Source organism: Saccostrea echinata, unplaced genomic scaffold (assembly GCF_033153115.1).
Source record: "Saccostrea echinata isolate AGI-Se365-2 ecotype Australia unplaced genomic scaffold, CSIRO_AGI_Sech_v1 ptg000018l, whole genome shotgun sequence".
NCBI classification, from domain to species: Eukaryota; Metazoa; Mollusca; class Bivalvia; order Ostreida; family Ostreidae; genus Saccostrea; species Saccostrea echinata.
Genome location: NW_026889767.1, coordinates 2,924,711 through 2,944,338, shown reverse-complemented (window position 1 = coordinate 2,944,338; position 19,628 = coordinate 2,924,711). Strand labels below are relative to the sequence as shown.

Genomic DNA, 19,628 nt, shown 5'->3' with positions numbered 1-19,628 from the left:
AAAAAAACACAAAAGGATATTTTCACATTATGTACTTTGATCGTAAATTGCAAATACATAAATTCAAAACCAAATAATGACCAAATTGACAAAACATTAAATATGGTGAACAGTTACGAACAGTATTCAAGCTCAAAGACCAATTTAACAATACAGATCGGGAGCAGAGCAAACACGGACATCCAAAAACACCAGAGGTAGTATCAAGTGCCATGGAGGAGTATCCCCTGCCGACTGGTCACACCCGCCGTGTGCTCCTTGTCATGATCGGGAAAAAAAGGAAAAAATCCGCAGACAATTCAGTGTATAAAAAGTGGTCTAACAATTAGTATGAAAAACGTCAGTATTTGACCTTATGATAGGTTGTATTTGCTGAAAAGGTTATTGTATCGACCATAAAACTTGCAAAATGATGATTTTAAACGAGACTGTTGATATCCTTGTTTCATCAACTTATTTGTCAACATCTTACCTCGTTTTAGAAATTGTTCATACGTAGAACATGCTCTTGCGTATCGAATCAATTGAGAGACATAAACCTCATATAAAGGTGATAAGGGTTTATTGCTACATAAGTAAGGGAAGTTGACGATTGAAAAGTTGTAGGCATCACGTTTATCATAAAGCTTTGTTGTTAGGATACAAATACGCAGCACAGTTAAGGCTGCAGTAAGGAGGCGGGGCCTAATTTATACGGGAAATGCTTACTATGACATCACACAAAAATATAAGTTTTTCAAATTACCACAACATGAAATGATTTGCTTTTTAAACTGTTGGATAGCTTTAAACTACATCAATACTTATTATTGCATGCATTTTTGTCGTTGGTTAAATCCCACAAAGCAATATATAAACAATTCACTGATCGCAATACACTTGTCAATGTGACGTCATATCGTAAAATTTGACGCAGTTTGTATGCAGTGAGAGGCGGATCAAGTTACATTTTAAATAATGAAAAATGTATTTTGTAATTAAATAAAATATTATTTGCAGATATATAAGAGGCCATTAACTTGGATGCGATGTCTATTTTATGATTTTATTCATATACCTCCCGTACATTCTCTAGAAAAGTGTTGATGAGGCCAAACTCTGTTGGTCTGAGACCTTTAAAGTCGATATTTGCAGCGTAGTGTAGTCAGAACAATTTCATTGATAAGTCATCTGGCTATAACTCCAGCATACCGCAGTCAATTGCAAATGGTCTCGTTTGATATTCTTTGCAGTTAGATAATGGTGAAGACGACATCAGTGTAGAACATATTATTGATAAAAATTCTGCAAACCACTGAAGCGATCCTGTGTTGCTGATGACACGCACGGTCTGCCATATTTTTCAGTGATCGTTTCTTGTATCATGCTGTTGGTCTCTGTTAAATAGGTAAAATATAGTGCTTTGTGCTACATTAGAACCTATTGCAGTTGTAGATTGTGGTACACTTGCTTCCAGTCGCCCAATTTCCTTTCTTACGATGTGCAACATCGAGATGCAACATTTTTAGCGTCAATTTTTAGAAAAAACAGAATCAAAAATATAAAACCCTAGCTTTTGAAAGATCTTTTTGACCTGAAGCTTGTGGATCAGAAACAAACCAAAGAAAATGTTAAAAGAGCAGATTTTCACAATTTGCATATTTCCGACTTTTTATAAGTGATGTTTGTAGAATGACAGTTAACAATAGCATTAAAAATAATGCATTTTACTTGAACAAATCACATACATCTACAAAAAATCGTATGAGAAAACTATTTTACATTATTGAGGGTATTCTTCCTAGAATGCATTTTTTTAAACCGTATACTTGGTATATTTTAAAACTTAAGTCCATTATTATTACTTTTATCACAAAAGAAATATCTTTTAAGTCCTTGATAATTCAAAAATTCAAGCTAAATTCATTTTTGTATAGTAATTTTGAGAAGTAGAAAAAAGGGATATTTTCATACTCCACCATTCCGACAAAAATATAGAATCTGCTATATTGCAAACTCAGGTTATCATTTCTATTTAAAATTGTACTTTATGAGAAGGAAAGAGAAATATTTTCTTTCAAATCCCTTACATCTAATTATATGATATACAAGCAAATATATTTTGAAATAGAATATCTTATTTAGTCAGAAACTAGACAAGAATCCCTCCTTAATATCATTAACTATGTAGCAAATAGTCTCTTAAAAACGTACTTAATATTTACAGAATTTAAGTGTTCAAAACTTTGCATTTTTATTGAACTCTATGTTTGCATAACGTAAACAAGTATTTAGAAACAATCAGAATGCGAGCATTTAATTCAAAACGCGCCGTCGTAAACAAAAAAATGTCATCTGTTTAACAGATCAACGACAAAACTGATAATGGGTAGTGGTAGCAAGGTAAGATGTGTCTATTTGAAATTATTAATCAATGATTCAGTGCCTTTAATCCTCATTAAAAAAAACTATTAAGCTAATCATAACGCTGGAAGCACCTTGTTTAACCGCTACAGAGAACCGAAGAGTCGCTTTTAACACCGGGAAGAATCAAAAACCCTCGCTTCAAAATGAGCCAAAAGATAGGTCAGGCCTTTTTGTAACTGCTATTTGCACAAATGTTATATTGCACAGAGCTATACGATAACTACATGTATAAGGAACATATTCCTTTTAGGCTGCCTTGCTTATCCAAACGCTTCGGATCTATTAGCAGTATTCACGACGTCGGTGACGGATATAAATATGCATTCAAGAATATACACATGTATAACTACATGTACATAGTATGTAATCCATATGTGTTATTGTTTTGATGATCTTCATTGTTTTGAAGATTAGGATGTGGAAAAAACTCATAAAAGTAATGCACGGGAACGATTTGTAATCTTTTCATTTTATTTTGAAAGAACGTTAATGAGGAGTGCGGTGATGCGCATTCCCCAAACTTCTTGATGTTTTCTACCACATCTTGTCTGTTTCAATCTGAAAATCTCTATACCCATTCTGTGTCATTGCATGTGCCAGCATGACGTGGTTATGCATTGGATTTGATGCTATATGGCCACAATAGTAATTTCTCTGAAAGAAAATATACGAACAAGGTAGGAAATCTTATTTACTGCAATAATACTGCCTCTCGATCAAAAAAGTTCTTTTTGCTATTTTTGCGATCGAAAATTCATAAAATTTAATAAATGCTTTTTCTTACCATGGCTTTTCAAGACATTTAAAACCTTGTTTTTTTTAATATAAACATTTTGATTCAAATGGTTTTATCACTTAATATTTTTCTTGTCCGTGTGTTTTTCAGACAAAGGTTGTGATTTTTCTTCTTATTGTTCCAAGTAAATACAAAGTATGTAAATGTATGATCTATTATCATTTAAGACCATATCTCATAAGTCATGAACTTATTGAATGTGCATTAATTGGAGTTGCTTGCAAATAAAATGATTTAAATTATGATTCTGTTGTTCATTATGACATTTTTAAAAAATATGTTATATTAGTCTCCCCCCCCCAAAAAAAAAAAACAACTTTGCATCCCTATAGTATTATTTCACTCTATCACCGGTATCTGAAGCAGATTAACTTAGGTCGGCTCTACCAAATAATGCTGGAAAATCACTTTGACTAATTCTAATGGTTCAATTAGTCTAAAAAAAAATATTTAAATACATTAAAGAATTATTTCCTCTTTATTCCCACATTAAATTTTGTTCCTGCATTGTGGCCCACCTTAACTTTGAAACAAGACTCAAATATACTTGAATATACACTACCTAAAGATCTTTGCATACTTATAGGACTGGTCATGACTCAATTAAGAAAAACAAATTACCCTTATCAATCTACACAAAATTTTATCAATTTTGGTACATCATTGCATAAGTTTGAATGAAGAATTATAATATATGTGGCTAGGAATAAATTTATTTATTTTACTTATTTATACAAGACTTTCGTTGTCATTTTCATGATCTTAGAAAAGTTTATATCTTCTGTCCTTAAAACTTCTAACTCCTATCTAGTAGCTGCATTCGACCCCGGTACTTGATCTAGCATATTGTTAATTGGTACTATATCAAGATACTTGCATATTGATATGCCTATTATAATGAAGAATAGTAACGATTGTAATAGACTATTTTAGGAACAAAAATTCCTGTCTTAAATTTAGAATACACGAAATTGGAAAATATATTGTTTAAACAGTTCTAAAGAGACAGGTACATGTATATTGAACAGAAAATTTGAAAAAAACGATACTGAGAGTACAAAAATAAACCCAGAGCGAATGCGGGCAGTCCTTCAGAGTTATGTGTAATTTAAGTAATTAAAAGGAAGAATTATTTTCTTCCTTGCTTCACCAGTAAATCGGCTTTATTACATTAATATTCATTTATAAATTTAACTTTTACAATGAATTTCTACTTGTACCACGTCACAAAATACTCAATCCTTTGCTTAATTAATTGTGATAGCACCTTTTCTCCAATTGTAATAATAAAGTACACTTAAACTGATTTTTATTTTCTGGTGTTGTGATTTGCTCCACTGCATTTTCATATTAATGCGCTTCGGTGCAGTCACGTTCGCATAAAGCAGCTAAAGAAATCATGCCCAAACTCCTGGGCGATTTAAAAGTTAGAAACTCAGATATATATGGATTCTCAGGTAGGTTTTATCTTATATTGATTTTATTTTACACGAAATCTTTCAATATAAGAACTATAGCATAAGGAAAAAAGTTCGTTAAAGATCAATAATTAGAGGTTAATGTTATAGTAGGACAGTAGTTTGGTAGTAGGTTGTGTTAAATGAAAGATATTTTATAATGTATATTTCTGACAATTTAACGTTTACGAAGCACTGTGAGTAAAGTAGAAATTCTTATTGGGTTGATCGACACGTTTATTCTTATTTCATACAGATTTTAAGTCTGCTAGTCACCTTGACCCTGTAGTATTACACGTATTACTGTACGCACATACAATGTCGTAATTTTTCTGATCCATTTAACTGTTTAAATAGTTTTGTAAACAGGTAATTTGGGTCAAGAATTTTTGCTGCGAACTTTAATTTTACAGAAAAGTAGATATATATGCAGGGCAATAGTTCTAAAGTAGTTCTAAAGAAAATTTCGGGACATTAGAGAGAGAGAGAGAGAGAGAGAGAGAGAGAGAGAGATTATTAAAGAGTCAGGGATCTAAGTCTGTCTGTAGTTGAAATTTTATATTTTTTAAAAGAGCTGTGTATGTAATGCATGTATTACATATATATATTGGATTAAGCAAAGCTGTATTCAACAAAAAGAATTTTATCTAACAGGTTAGTTAAAAGAACTGTTAATACCAACCCTTCCTTCACACGTTGTAGGACTCTCGTTTTTGAAAGGCATTGTTGAAAAGAATTATAAGATGTGGAGAATATAAGTAAAAATAATGAAACATACTGAGACGTCTAAAGTTAGAGAGTGATCTTCAAACAAATTGGGATGTAAAAAGAAACTATACAAGATAGTTTTGGAGCAGATAAAGAAATCCATTATAATATCTTGTTCAAAAGTGTAGTTTTATAATTAACCATTGAGATATCTGTGTAATTTCATAAGGAAATAATAGGTTTTTTTTTTTCATTCGCAGAAGATAAAAATTAGGTCTGACTATTCCACTACATCAACTCAACTGCAAGGCATTGAGAATTCAACAACATCGACACAAGCAGCAACACATTATGGCTTTATCTACTCTTACTGCACCTCCGTGTAGAGCGGCTGCGATTACAGGAACTACGTCTATTGTGTCACCAGAGGAAACAAATTTTCTACGATTTGTCAATCTTGTCCTGAAAAGAGCACCAAAGGCCCTTAGGGCCCATTTTGATACAGTTCATCTTCCAAGTAACCTTGTTACTGACCTAGCGACACAGAGAACTACGTTGTTATGCTTAAAAGCTAGAAAAGTAGTAAACCAGGTCCAGTTGGACACACTATATGGAGGTAAATTTGAAGGCAATGTCAGAGAAAGTAGTTAAACATGTTCATTTCAATATCAAAACACCTGCACTACTTCAAAAATAACATTTTATGATAAATTTATTTAGTAATTTTAAATAGTACATGAGCAGAAAAAGCGGGGGATAGGGGTCTGCAGGCGGATCAGAAGGTTCTAACCGCCCCCCCCCCCCCCACTTCATTTGCGATTACATTTTTTGTAAAGAAAATGATCGCAAATATCTTTGCAATCTTTGTGTCAATTTAAAACTTAATGATAATTTTTAAAGAGATATCTCTCTTTCTCTCTCTCTCACCTAACATTTCCAAATTTCATTTTAGTTAAAAATCCTGTGTCAAAAGATTTTGATGTTACACTTTTAATCTGCCTTTTAGGAAACATGAGTCCATCTACACCAGCACCAGCAGGTGGATTTGATATTTTACCCAATCAACAAGACATTAGTGTTGGTGCTGATTTAGCAAGAATAAAGTTTTACAGAAACAAAGTTGCCCATTCAGCAGATGCAAAGATGGACACAAATGAATTTAATACTAGCTGGACAGATGTAGAGGGGGTAAGCAAAACTATTTTTAGCAACATCAAAAAAATCTGAAAATTCATTGATAACAGAGAAAAGACATGTTACCTTACATTATAAAAAGATTAATTCAAGGAAAATTTATGACACATTTTCTACCAACTTTCATATTTCTTGCGTGCACTACCTGTGAAAAGACATTTCTGAATTCACCATTGTTTTTGTCCTCGGCCTTAAAAGTCTTTTCAAATATTTAAACCTTGGCCGAATCTTTTATATCTGAAAAGACAGGGCTTCCATCATGTTTCTTCACATCAATTTTAATTTCCTACACAAAGGACTTGTGTTTAATTCAGGTTGAAAATGAAATCTTTTTCAGGCGATTGGAAGACTTGGGGACCCTTCAATACTGAATGAAACAAAAATTTTAAGATTCTAGCCAATTGATGAATCTGAGAGAGAACTTCTTTTGGAGCTTCTTTTGGAAATTAAACAATTGAGGATGGAACAGTCAGACACAATCCCTTGGAATGTTAGAGGTGATCCTTGTATACAAATAAAATGCAAATAAAAAAATGCAGAATTATTTTTTTTCTACTCTTAAAGTAATAGTCGTCTGAAGTAATAACTTTGCTTTAACTCTTACTTTGTTAATTTCTGTCAAACATCCATAAATGATCAATTTATTTTTTTAGAACTGAAAAGATTGATGATTTATTATATGGGACATAAAAAAAATCAATATTTTTAATTGTTAATTGTTTTTAATTTGTCAAAATCAAAAAAAAAAAGAAATAAAAAAATAATAATAATAATTAAAAAAAAATAAAATAATAAAAAATAAGAAATAAATAGAGAGATTATATTAATGGTGTTTTGCTTTTTAATCATATGTAGAGTTAATTGAAGAAAAACTAGTGTCCTGGGAAGAAGAAGATCAGGTTTTTGTAGAAATAAAAGCGTCCATAGCTGTTGAAAACATTATTAAAGAACATCCATGTGTTGTGTTGGTTGGCCATCCAGGATCAGGAAAATCAGCCATCATTCATCACATAGCCTAAAAAATGGGAAAAGAGGGATTTTCTATCATTCCTATTAACCGTCCCGATGAAATTACGAGCTATTACGACCGAAAAAATCCACAAGTCTTTGTGATTGATGATCCGTGTGGGGAATTTATTGTTGATGAACAAGCAGATAATGTATGGGTGAAGTATTCGAAAGACATCCAAACATGTTTGAATTTTCAACAAAAGGAAGATCAAGTTAAATCAAAACTTTTCAAAACTTTTAGTTTCATGTCGTTTTGTTCTAAGTCTTAGTCGAACATTTCGTGTGATAAAGATATTCTCCAATTCCATAATCAGTTTAGAAAATCATGAAAACCAGTTATCTGTAAGTGAGAAAAAGCAAATACTGTCTGCTCACGTTCAACATGAAGTACGCTTGTCTCAGCTGGTTTTCAAGAAAAATTTTGATTGCTTTCCATACCTTTGTAAAATTTATGGTAATGCATTTACTGATTCAGCATGCATGGAGGCCTTTTTTGAAAATCCCTTCATTGAATTGGTCTCTAAACTCGATGTAATGGTTAGTGACCCTAGGTCAGAAGCCATTCATGAATACTGCGGTCTAGTTTGTTGTGCTCTTGCAGAGAGAAAAGTAAATTCATTTGTATTGAATAGTAAGGAAAATGTAGCTGATAGACATCTTCAAGAAATTCTGAATGCTTGTGACAGGAATATTGATTCCTCGAATCTACTCTCAGCACTGAAAAGGCTGAGTGGTAAATACGTCAGAAAGGTGGGTTGCACATTTTCGCTTATACATTCAAAACTTTTAGAAGTCATTGTGTGGCATTTTGGAAAAGGGTGGCCTGAAACATTGATTCTTCACTCATCTACGGAAATTATTAAAACAGACTTAGACCTCTGGGAAGACTACAGGAGGATTTGGATTACAAAGAAGACCTTACTCTTTTAGAATTAGACAAGAAGTTGTTGAAATTCTATGCTAAAAGAATACAGAATGATATCAGTCAAGGAAATTTCAGAAATATATTTAAAAACCCGTGGATGCCAAATTCTTTAATAGAAACTTGTCCTTGTCTGTTTGACCTGTTAGTGGAGGAAAATATTTTAGAAGAAACGCTAATTTTAAAAACAAATGGTCGTTTGTCATCAAGTAACATTGAAGCATATGCCTCATTTTCGAAAGAAGATTTATTGGGAAACAGCCGAATTGCGTTTCTTCATTTAACAATCGCTTACAACTGGGCAGCATTAAAAAAAAAACTTTTTGAATCGCGGAATGATGTTTTGTTTGAAATCTTATTTGTGCAACGAGCAAGCATACCACATTTAGCTATTTTAAGTGAAAATATCGAGATTGTACAAAGGAGTTTTAAACATTACACTGAGATTTTTGGCAGCCTTTGTGACTTTATTAATTTTGGAATGAAGTATGATGCTACCTGTTTGTATTGTGGTACAAATCTGAAAGATTCGAGACATAATCTGTATTGTCCAGTGATACAAGTTCCCATACCTCTACTTGTTTGTTATACTGGTACGTTAGAAATATTGGAATACCTCATCCAAAATAAAATTTGCTCACAAAAGGACCTCATTTCGGATTATCAACTCTTTGATGAAAGAGCTTCCCCATTAATGGTGACCAGTATGAATGGATATTGCGGTTTTGTTCGTTATTTACTTCAACAAGGGGCATCTGTGAACTTTCAGAATCAAGATGGCATTTCACCTCTTCATGAAGCTTGTCAGGGAAGACATTGTGAAGTAATAAAGATATTACTTTCCAATGATGCTAATGTTAATTTAAAAGATATCGATGGAGAAACGCCCCTTTCCCTCGCCTGTAAACATGATTTCATAGAAATTGTTGACCAACTCTTATGTAATGGAGCAGACATTAATTTACAAGACTCCCTGGGATTGACACCAATACATAAGTCTATATCTGAAGGGCACATAAGGACTGTTCAATCCCTTATTGAAAGAGGATGTGATATTAACATAACTTCTAAGAGAGGTGATACTCCTTTTACTCTGGCTTGCTATTTTGGAGATCGTGCTATCGTGGAATTGTTTATTAAGAAAGGAATAAACAGGCAACAATTACAGGATGGGATGCAGAAAGCATGCGTAAAAGGATATAAAACTATAATTTCAATACTTTTGCAGCACGGAGCGGAGATAAATTCTAAAAATACTCAAGGTCTTTCAGCTCTCCACATTAGCTGTGCACAAAACAATTCAGATCTTGTTAGTTATCTTTTCTCAAAGGGGGCGCTTGCAAATATTCCATCAGACGATAAACAAACACCTCTTCATTTTGCAGCAAAGCATTTGTCGGTAAAATGTTTATCAGTTCTTTTAGAAAACAAGGCAGAAATAAATGCAGTTGATAACAAAGAAAGAACAGCTCTTCATTATTCTTTAACAGATTCTGATGTATACTTTAAGAAGAAAGTGGAAATGAAAAATGAACATGAAAGAGGAAGAGAAAATGATATCTTACAGGATTTAATCTTTGATGAAGAAATAACAGCAACTAACCTGACAACAAACAGTAGATATTTTCCCGTCAATAATGAGTCTGAAAAAAATCCTCATTCTGACCAAGAAGTTCTTAAGAAGGTTAAAAAAATTACAGATATTCTTATTGAGAATAAAATCGATCTAAATATAGCAGACATCGATGGCCGTTCACCCATACATACAGCATGTTCAGGAAATTATCCGGAAATTGTTAAAACACTTATTCATAATAAAGTAAATGTGAATACATTCGACAAAGATAATTGCAATCCTCTGCATACAGCATGCGAAAAATGCCACTTCCTTTCAGTTCAATTGCTTGTAAAGAACGGAGGAAACATCAATGCTACAAATTCAAAAGGTTCCAGTCCACTTCATTTAGCTTGCGTAAGCGGAAATTTGGAGATTGTGACAACACTAGTAGAATGTGGTGCAAATGTTAATATTTCGGACAAAACTGGGTCTACTTCTTTACATATTGCAGTAAAGAATACACATCGAGATGCTATTTTATTTCTGATATCTAAAGGGGCAAACGTTAATTCAAGAGATAATGATGGTTTTACCGCACTGATATTGTGTTGTCGCCAAAATTACAAGGATGTCGTTGAGGAATTGTTGAAGTCTGGGGCTGATATTGATATAGAAATAAGCGAAGGATTAAATGCTCTGACCACGGCAATAACGTATCATCATTATGACATTTGTGATACTTTGTCTGAAAAAGGATCTCATTTGCATGAAAGGAATTTTCGGTATTTGTTACAATGTTTTATGCATACACATGACGTTTGTAAGTTTTTGGACAAATATGAAAGTACAGTTAATAAGTACAGAAATAAAGAGGACCAGTCACTTCTACATTTGGCAACACTTGACAACAATATCTGTTGGATCAGCAGTCTACTTAATAAGACAAAGTTATTAAAAGCACTGGACAACAAAGGACAAACTGCTTTCGTATACGCGATATACAAGGAACTTGGTAGCATTGTTAAATTGTTTCTAGAAAGATGCACGTCTGGAGGGACTATTACTGCAGATCTACAAAGAGCAAACGAGATAGGCCATTGTTTTTTCATAGAAAAATTGTTTAAAATTGCTAAGCTACATTTTGGTGAATTCGAAATTGTGTTCGATAGTAGAAATCATGACATTGTACGAAAATTTATGAAAAATATAACCTGCAGCTCTGCACGTTATTCTCTTGCATGTGACAATTTAATTACAGAAGCTTTAAAACACGGCAAGTATTTTGATATGTACAATATTCTTCTTGCAAAGCTTCCTGATGAATAATGGAATCTCCACAAGAGCACAATACCTTGTCTCTGTCCAGAACGTAGAGAAACGAGTTGTGAGAACTGGATAAGACACGTGGATGCTATAAAAAAATCGGTTGGATCTTTAGCTTTAGGTCGAAACATCGCCGAATTCGAAATTTGGCCGCTTGTGTTTTTAAGAGAAGATATCTATACACGGATTCAGTTCAGTTTTGAGAGAGGGGGATTCCAATCTATGTGGAATAAAGATTCGGATTACGTGCCTCTCACAGATTCTATTGGAAATACATTATTGCACTATAGCCTCTTAATGTCAGAAAGCATTGATGATAGTTGGTTTTCTTTTGATAATCTCCTCCATTCAAGCCATTCAGAGCTTGCTCAGCTATGTTAAGGAAGGCCTGAGTTCACATCTGTGATGCACCGTATGTGAGTTTCATTGTGACGTCATTGAAAATTTAACAAGCGACAAAAATCTATTTAACCACATGATAATGCGTAAATAACATCTTGCATTCATTTATTTTATCAATTATTTAAAAAAGCATGTAAAATCACAACATCTGATAACTATACTGCCGAGTTATTAGAAGCAAATCTTGCTTCATAAATGACGTCACTAGCCTTGACTTGACGCAGTACAAGTGATCAAGAGGCGTGGATCCATTGGTTTAATAATTACAAAAATGCTTAAATAAATATTAAACCATTGCTAATGTTTAAATCTAATCAATAAAATTAAAAGGAAATGATTTCTTTAAAACAATAATGTAGATTATTAATATATCCAGGTGCTATGGAGCTGCACAAAGACAAAGTATGTCAAGAATATCGCTAACACGATGAGTGTATACCTGATTAAGCTCAAAAGTGCAAGGGCATAGACTAGACTGTTTGAGCTGAAATATGGAATATCAATTGCTTATTTCTTATATATTTTGAAAAGTGCTGGGAGCTGATTCTGATCGGCATAACATTATTTTTATTAATGACAGAATTTAAGCGAAGTGGAAATTCTGGGTTATTAAACGCATGTTCGGCAAAATTACGAGTATTTCCGAAACAGCTCAAACTAGCTCCCAGCACTTTTCGGGAAGCCGATGTTAATCTTTTTTAATATGTATCAATTTTTTTCTCTAAAAACATGGGTATGCCCTTGCACTAGCCCCATTTTCTACATTCAGTTGAACAATTCTATTTTTATACAAGTCACGTGACACACAGCTGATACATGCGATGTAACTGGTACTGAGTAAGCCACAAACCTATCCATTATGGATATCTATATTACCTGTCCTACATTTTTTACAGTTACTTTGTTACAAAGATTTTTAAAAATAATACGTATTAAGCATGTACGTAAGATCGCATTTTCCATTTCCTTCCTTAACATAGCCGAGTGTAAATCGACAGAACTTAGCAGGTTGTACACCCCTTCATTATGCAATACGAAGTCCTACCAAAATTTTAAAACTAATAGGTTTCGGTGCAGATATTGAAATGAAAGATAAGTCTGGTCGGTTCTACAGTATGCTCTAGCTTGTGATTTTCAGGACACAAAAAAAATCCTGGAGAGTTATATTAACAACAGATCTTCAAATTAAAATAATACGTTATATAAACGCGTTTATTAATTATTAGGAAGAATAAAAATTGAACTATAGTTTATAAGAGGATGTTAAAAACATATAAAATAAAAACAAAAAAGTCGGAGATCGTATTGTATCTGTATAAATCATTTGCAAAATATTAATTTGAGATAAACAGGAAGAAACAAGACCTTTCAGTTAAAACTGAAAGGCAGCTTTTTGTGACTTTTCAGTTACCTTTCAGTTACAATTAAAATATTTTTCGATCACCATTCCGCGAGAAAATTTCGGTTATCTTTCGGTGACCATTCCGTCCCCTTTCCGTCATCTTTCAGTGAATTTTCAGTCGTCGTAATTCAACGACTATTTCATTGGATTTTCATTCATTTATCAGTTAACAATTTAATAAAATTATTCTTTAAATGTGTTTCTGTTTTCTAATTGTGATAAGAATATTCAGGTACATAGAACAGATGTTCAAATGTCTTTAAACTGTTTCCTAAAATGTTAAATTGTGATTATACCGTATAGGGGGAATTTTTAGCAGGATGCTAACTTTGGCTTATTTTAGCGGTTTTGAAGTAGCCCGCTAAAATTTTAATCGCTAAATTTGCACCCTTGCCTATAAGTACTAAAATGAAAAAAATAATAAAGTTGACCAGTCTGTTGTTAAACAATATTATGAATAAATCTTACATCTGGCGTTGGTTTTTCCTCAAACTCATGTCTAAAACGGTATTCAAACATATATTAAAGGTACTGAAAAATCATCTAGAAGATGAAGTTCCTCTCTTCTACAACATCATGGAACTGTGTATTCGCCAAAAAATGTTGATTAAAAAATGTATGTGTACATATAATTTAATTAAACTTAAAGATAACAATTCAATTGTTCTCATAAAATTCAAAATGATTTTCGAATTTCTAATTTGTTGCATGAACGATTCAAAAAAAAAAAAATCATTCATATGATAAAAAATAATGATACAATATTCGTATCAGAATTTAATTAACTGACGTAAAATTGTCTTGTTTTTTCTTTCTGTAAAATTTCTAAATCAGTGATGAATATTTTCAAAAGCTAATTCGCTTAGATAAGTTGTTACATGTAAATGAATAAACAATCGGTCGATCTGAAAAAAAAAATCGAGGATATCTGTCAAAATAAACAAGAAAAAAAAGTTTTCTTATTTTTTCATTATTCTTATGTTCATCTAACACAGTGTATAATGCAGTTCGTTTTCCTGAAATGGTCTCGCAGTGAAAGAAGAGACAGAATTCATTTTTTAAACCTCTTGTGAAATATTGTAATTTTTGTTTCTTAATTGCAAAATCCGCGCAATTAATATAGAAAATACAAAATGTATACAAGATATATGCACATCGCCAAGCTCTTCTATAAAACAGGTAAACTGGGTGTTCCAATTCGATATCTACAAATTTGTTGAATTTAATACCTCTATTTATTATAGAGGTATTGTGCACCCTGGACGTGGAGACCATTCCTTCGGATGAAACCGTATAAACCGAGGTCCCGTGTCGCAGTAGGGGCTGGCACGGAAAAGATCCCTCACTGCTCAATGGCCGTAAGTGCCGAATATAGGACAAAATTTGCAGCTCTCCACTGGCAAGTGGTGGCGTCTCCATATGAGTGAAAAATTCTCTAGAGGGACGTTAAACAACATACAAACAAACAAAAAATATTATGCACCCTTGTTCGACCACGGGATTATCCTAGCAACTTGTTTTTCTTACAATCACTTTTTTCATTATCTATTTCGAAAATAAATTAATTTAATACCAGTGCATTAGGAAAATGTGAAATGAAATCACTTCGTTAAAAAATAAGACGATTATTTAATAAAAGATACAACTGAAATTAGACTGAAAGGACGCTGAATTATATCTGCCATTCAGGTGACTGAATTGTGAATGAAAGATCAAGGAAAAATCATGGGAAAGAATCTTAACCGTGACCTTTCAGTGACCATTCCGTCCCCTTTCCGTCATCTTTTAGTGACTTTTCAGTCGTCGTAATTCAACGACTATCTCATCGGATTTTCATTGATTTATCAGTTAACAATTTAATAAAATTATTCTTTAAGTCTGTTTCTGTTTTCTAATTGTGATAAGAATATTCAGGTACATAGAACAGATGTTCAAATGTCTTTAAACTGTTTCCTAAAATGTTAAATTGTGATTATACCGTATAGGGGGAATTTTTAGCGGGATGCTAACTTTGGCTTATTTTAGCGGTTTTGAAGTAGCCCGCTAAACTTTAATCGATAAATTTGCACCCTTGCCTATAAGTACTAAAAATGAAAAAAAAAAATAATAAGGTTGACCAGTCTGTTGTTAAACAATATTATGAATGAATCTTACATCTGGCGTTGGTTTTTCCTCAAACTCATGTCTAAATCGGTATTCAAACATATATTAAAGGTACTGAAAAATCATCTAGAAGATGAAGTTCCTCTCTTCTACAACATCATGGAACTGTGTATTCGCCAAAAAATGTTGATTAAAAAATGTATGTGTACATATAATTTAATTAAAATTGACGATAACAATTCAACTGTTGTCTCATAAAAATCAAAATGATTTTCGAATTTCTAATTTGTTGCATGAACGATTCAGAAAAAAAAATCATTCATATGATAAAAAATAATGATACAATATTCGTATCAGAATTTAATTAACTGACGTAAAATTGTCTTGTTTTTTCTTTCTGTAAAATTTCTAAATCAGTGATAAATATTTTCACAAGCTAATTCGCTTAAATAAGTTGTTACAAGGAAATGAATAAACAATCGGTCGATCTGAAAATAAAAATCGAGGATATCGGTGAAAATAAACAAGGAAAAAAGTTTTCTTATTTTTTCAATATTCTTATGTCCATCTAACACAGTGTATAATGCAGTTCGTTTTCCTGAAAAGGTCTCGCAGTGAAAGAAGAGACAGAATTCATTTTTTAAATCTCTTGTGAAATATTGTAAATTTTGTTTCTTAATTGCAAAATCCGCGCAATTAATATAGAAAATACAAAATGTATACAAGATATATACACATCACCAAGCTCTTCGATAAAACAGGTGAACTTGGTGTCCCAATTGGATATCTACAAATTTGTTGAATTTAATACCTCTATTTATTACAGAGGTATTATGCACCCTTGTTCGACCCCGGGATTATCCTAGCAACTTGTTTTTCTTACAATCACTTTTTTCATTATTTTATTTCGAAAATAAATTAATTTAATACCAGTGCATTAGGAAAATGTGAAATGAAATCACTTCGTTAAAAAATAAGACGATTATCTAATAAAAGATACAACTGAAATTAAACTGAAAGGACACTGAAATATATCTGTCATTCAGGTGACTGAATTGTGAATGAAAGATCAAGGAAAAATCATCCGAAAGGATCTTAACCGTGACCTTTCAGTGACCATTCTATGGACATTCAGTTACCATTCCGTCGACTCATTGGTGTTATTTCATCCTGTGATCGTATTGCATCTGCATAAATCATACGCAAAATATTAATTTTAATGATACATTTCATCTACTCACTGCTTAAGTACGTAAACTAAAAAAAAAGAAAGAAAAGATTCTCATGTATTATTTATCAACACAGAAACATCTTCCATACTTACAGAAAACATGCCATTTTAGTATGTAATCCACAACGCTCATAGAAAAGAAGTTAGTAAAAGGATATTTTTGTGTCATTTTGAGAATTATGTAGGTACCGAATCATGTAGCATATATAAATGTTTGCTTGGATAGATTTTCATGGTCTCGATCTGACAGCAGCGAATTCGAGTGTAATATATTTTTCAATGATATTGTGCTATTAATCTTATTAGTCTAGTCTATTAAACATCCATAGATTCAATTGAAATGCTAATTATTTCATTTTCTGTTATTTTTTAATGAATGAATATTTTTGCGTGATGTCACAGTTGATATTTTCCAAATTTATGCAGCCTTAACAGTGTTGCATCACGTCAATTCAATGTCTATTTTCGAAATAGTTTAGTCATCGAGCTAAAGAGTTTTGCAAACCATTGTCATATAGATGAAATGTTTGTTTAGTTTCTTTCATAATGATACCTTCCAGTCCAATAGAAAAATATAGGTACAGGTGTATTAGATACCACTGAAACGGTGAATTATTTGGGTGCATTATTGATTTGAACAGTTTTTTCATGTTATTCTATATAGTTTATTTGAGTGACAATTTTTACAATTATTTCATGTTTGTATGTAGCTACTGACTGTCAATTTTGTTCTCATTGTATGTCTTTGGACACTGGATTGTTCATTTAATATTCTGTTTTTTACTAAAAGATTTGTACAGTGTATTTTGTAGAACTTTACAAACTATCATGCCGTAAATTATGCATTTACTCCCCATCGAGAAATATTAAAAACCTTTTTTTAAAAAAAAAAAAAAATGTGATATAAAACTGAAAACAAATGAAATTTTACTTTAGATATATTTTGATACTTAGTTACAAACATTAAATTGTAAATATTATATTTACTTCCTCCTGGTAAATTCAAAATTTACAAGAAAATAGTATACTTGTTTTTAGTAAATTTCTTTGTAAATGTGATCTTCGCCTTCACTTCCTTGATATAATATACATAGATAAACCCACTTGAAATTTAGGGCAATCATACTCTTAAACTTAAATTAGCGCATCTCATTATTCGAAACGACATGAATTCGTTTTAATCATTTTTAATCAGAGGACAAGATAGTGTGATAAGTGTGAAAATATGATAACCGTCAAAATAAGTACATATATAATGTCTGATAATTTTCTGTCGTCAAGCATAAATGGCCGTTTCCTTTATTAGACCAAGTATTATTATGACTCTTTGGATCGATACTACGAAGTCTTGTCTTAAAAGACATTTCCAAGCAATCCTAAAACACTAAATAATTAAAAGCATAAAATTGCATGTACTGTCATTCATAGCTTTTATGTAAACACGAAGAATTTATTATTTGTTCATTTTTATCAGGTATAATAAATATTTATCCATGATTCAGGTTTTTGTCCCTAATACATGCAGAATGGCTGACTGAAAGGGGGGGGGGGGGTATGTAATTTTGTCAACCAATTTTGATGAGCACGGAATGTTCTTCAATGCCACTCTCTATATTGAAAATTAAATTTTAGCCATGCAATTGCAACTTTCCGAGCCTTTCCGACAAGCAGAATAGCAACCTCGAATGTGTTACAAAGGCATCTTTGACCTCCCTCCAACATTTTTTATCTATTTTTTTTTTAAAAATAGGGAGACCTCCTATCTGTAAAGTCGTGACCTAAACGTCATTGAATATAACATGTCAAGTAACTAAACTACAGAAGTGAGAATTAACTCTGTCTATCCAATACTAACTCTGTCTATCCAATACTAACTCTGTCGGTTCAGATTTAATTCTGTCTATAGTCCTGCATTAAATAGAAAGCGACTTCATTTCAAATAAAAATGTTAACGCTCTGTGATGGTAATACATTCAAGGTATTTCTGTTGAAAAGCCCCGAAAATATGCAATTTTTCTTTGTTATTTTTTAAATGTTGATAAAAAGCTGTGCAGTACAGTAATTTCTTCTTTTTTGATTTATGTATTTTTGTTATATTTTGTAGTTATTTGAAATTACGGTATTTTTGATATACTTCTCTGGTAAACAGTAATGACACAATAGTATTGATAACTTTTAAATATTGATATGTTATACTCAGTTTTGATTTCATTTTGCATATATTCTGTAATTTCTTTCTAATATTAGATTTTTAATTTGATTATTTAATTGTAATTTTATATACTTGGGAGATCAATGCTTTTTCGCAAATTTAACATACTGTAACGTGTTTGCCTAACACGTATATAATTTTCTTCTGGGTCTAGGGCCCCCTCAAATTACTTGCTGAGGTATTTGATTGTTTGATAGGAACTTATTTACATTTACAATATATACATATATCGGGTGCTTCATTAGCAAGCAAATAAACTAAATAATATAATCTACTGCCTCCTAATCAATGGGGCTTCTAACTCTGGAGCGGCTTCCCGAAGCGCCTACAGAAGCAACCAAAGCGCCGGTACGTCACTTCTATCAGAAACGACCGGTTTACTTCTAGTTAGATAAAGATTGCATGCAACGCTCACGTAGACAGTTCCACAGGTAAAATATTGTTCAGTAAATCGCATAGCAATGTTGACTTACGAACAGACTTACCGATATCTTAAGGCTGGCCGTCTCCTTCTGCTAATCTGCACTACAACACTCTATCCGTAACTGTATCTCCTACTCCTTTCGCATCTGTATCAGTCACTAACTCAACTGAATATCGGAGGCCTCATATATACCCTGGATATGTCACGTGATCCACCCATTCGGCATACATGGGAACTCGGGGTTTTACGAACTCAGGGTCCTTTCGGAACGCCCTGTCCCCTTCCCTTTATTACCTATAGCCGTTACAATACTTTTTTCAGTGATGAATGGCAAAAGAGGAATTGCAATTTTTACTGATATTTCTTATAACATTTGTCGTAATTTATAATAATAGACAATTCGCCCTTCAAACTTAATATTCATGTGACTCATTGGATACTACTCTTCTTGTTTTATGAGACTTAAATTAAGTAGCATC

The 19,628-nt window shown here is 32.3% G+C and overlaps 2 protein-coding genes across 2 annotated transcripts; both read left to right on the top strand.

Moving 5' to 3' along the window:
• The first annotated feature begins 5,679 nt into the window (after positions 1-5,679).
• On the top strand, positions 5,680-8,619 carry LOC133189378 (uncharacterized). The gene is made up of 4 exons (XM_061324759.1): positions 5,680-5,983; positions 6,320-6,555; positions 6,899-7,058; positions 7,417-8,619. Exons 1-3 carry the CDS (start codon positions 5,719-5,721, stop codon positions 6,956-6,958), a joined length of 561 nt encoding a protein of 186 aa, XP_061180743.1. The 5' UTR covers positions 5,680-5,718; the 3' UTR covers positions 6,959-7,058; positions 7,417-8,619.
• Positions 8,620-9,044: 425 nt separating this feature from the next.
• Positions 9,045-11,378, top strand: LOC133189440 (ankyrin-1-like). The gene has a single exon (XM_061324813.1). It carries the CDS (start codon positions 9,189-9,191, stop codon positions 11,376-11,378), a length of 2,190 nt encoding a protein of 729 aa, XP_061180797.1. The 5' UTR covers positions 9,045-9,188.
• Positions 11,379-19,628: the final 8,250 nt, after the last annotated feature.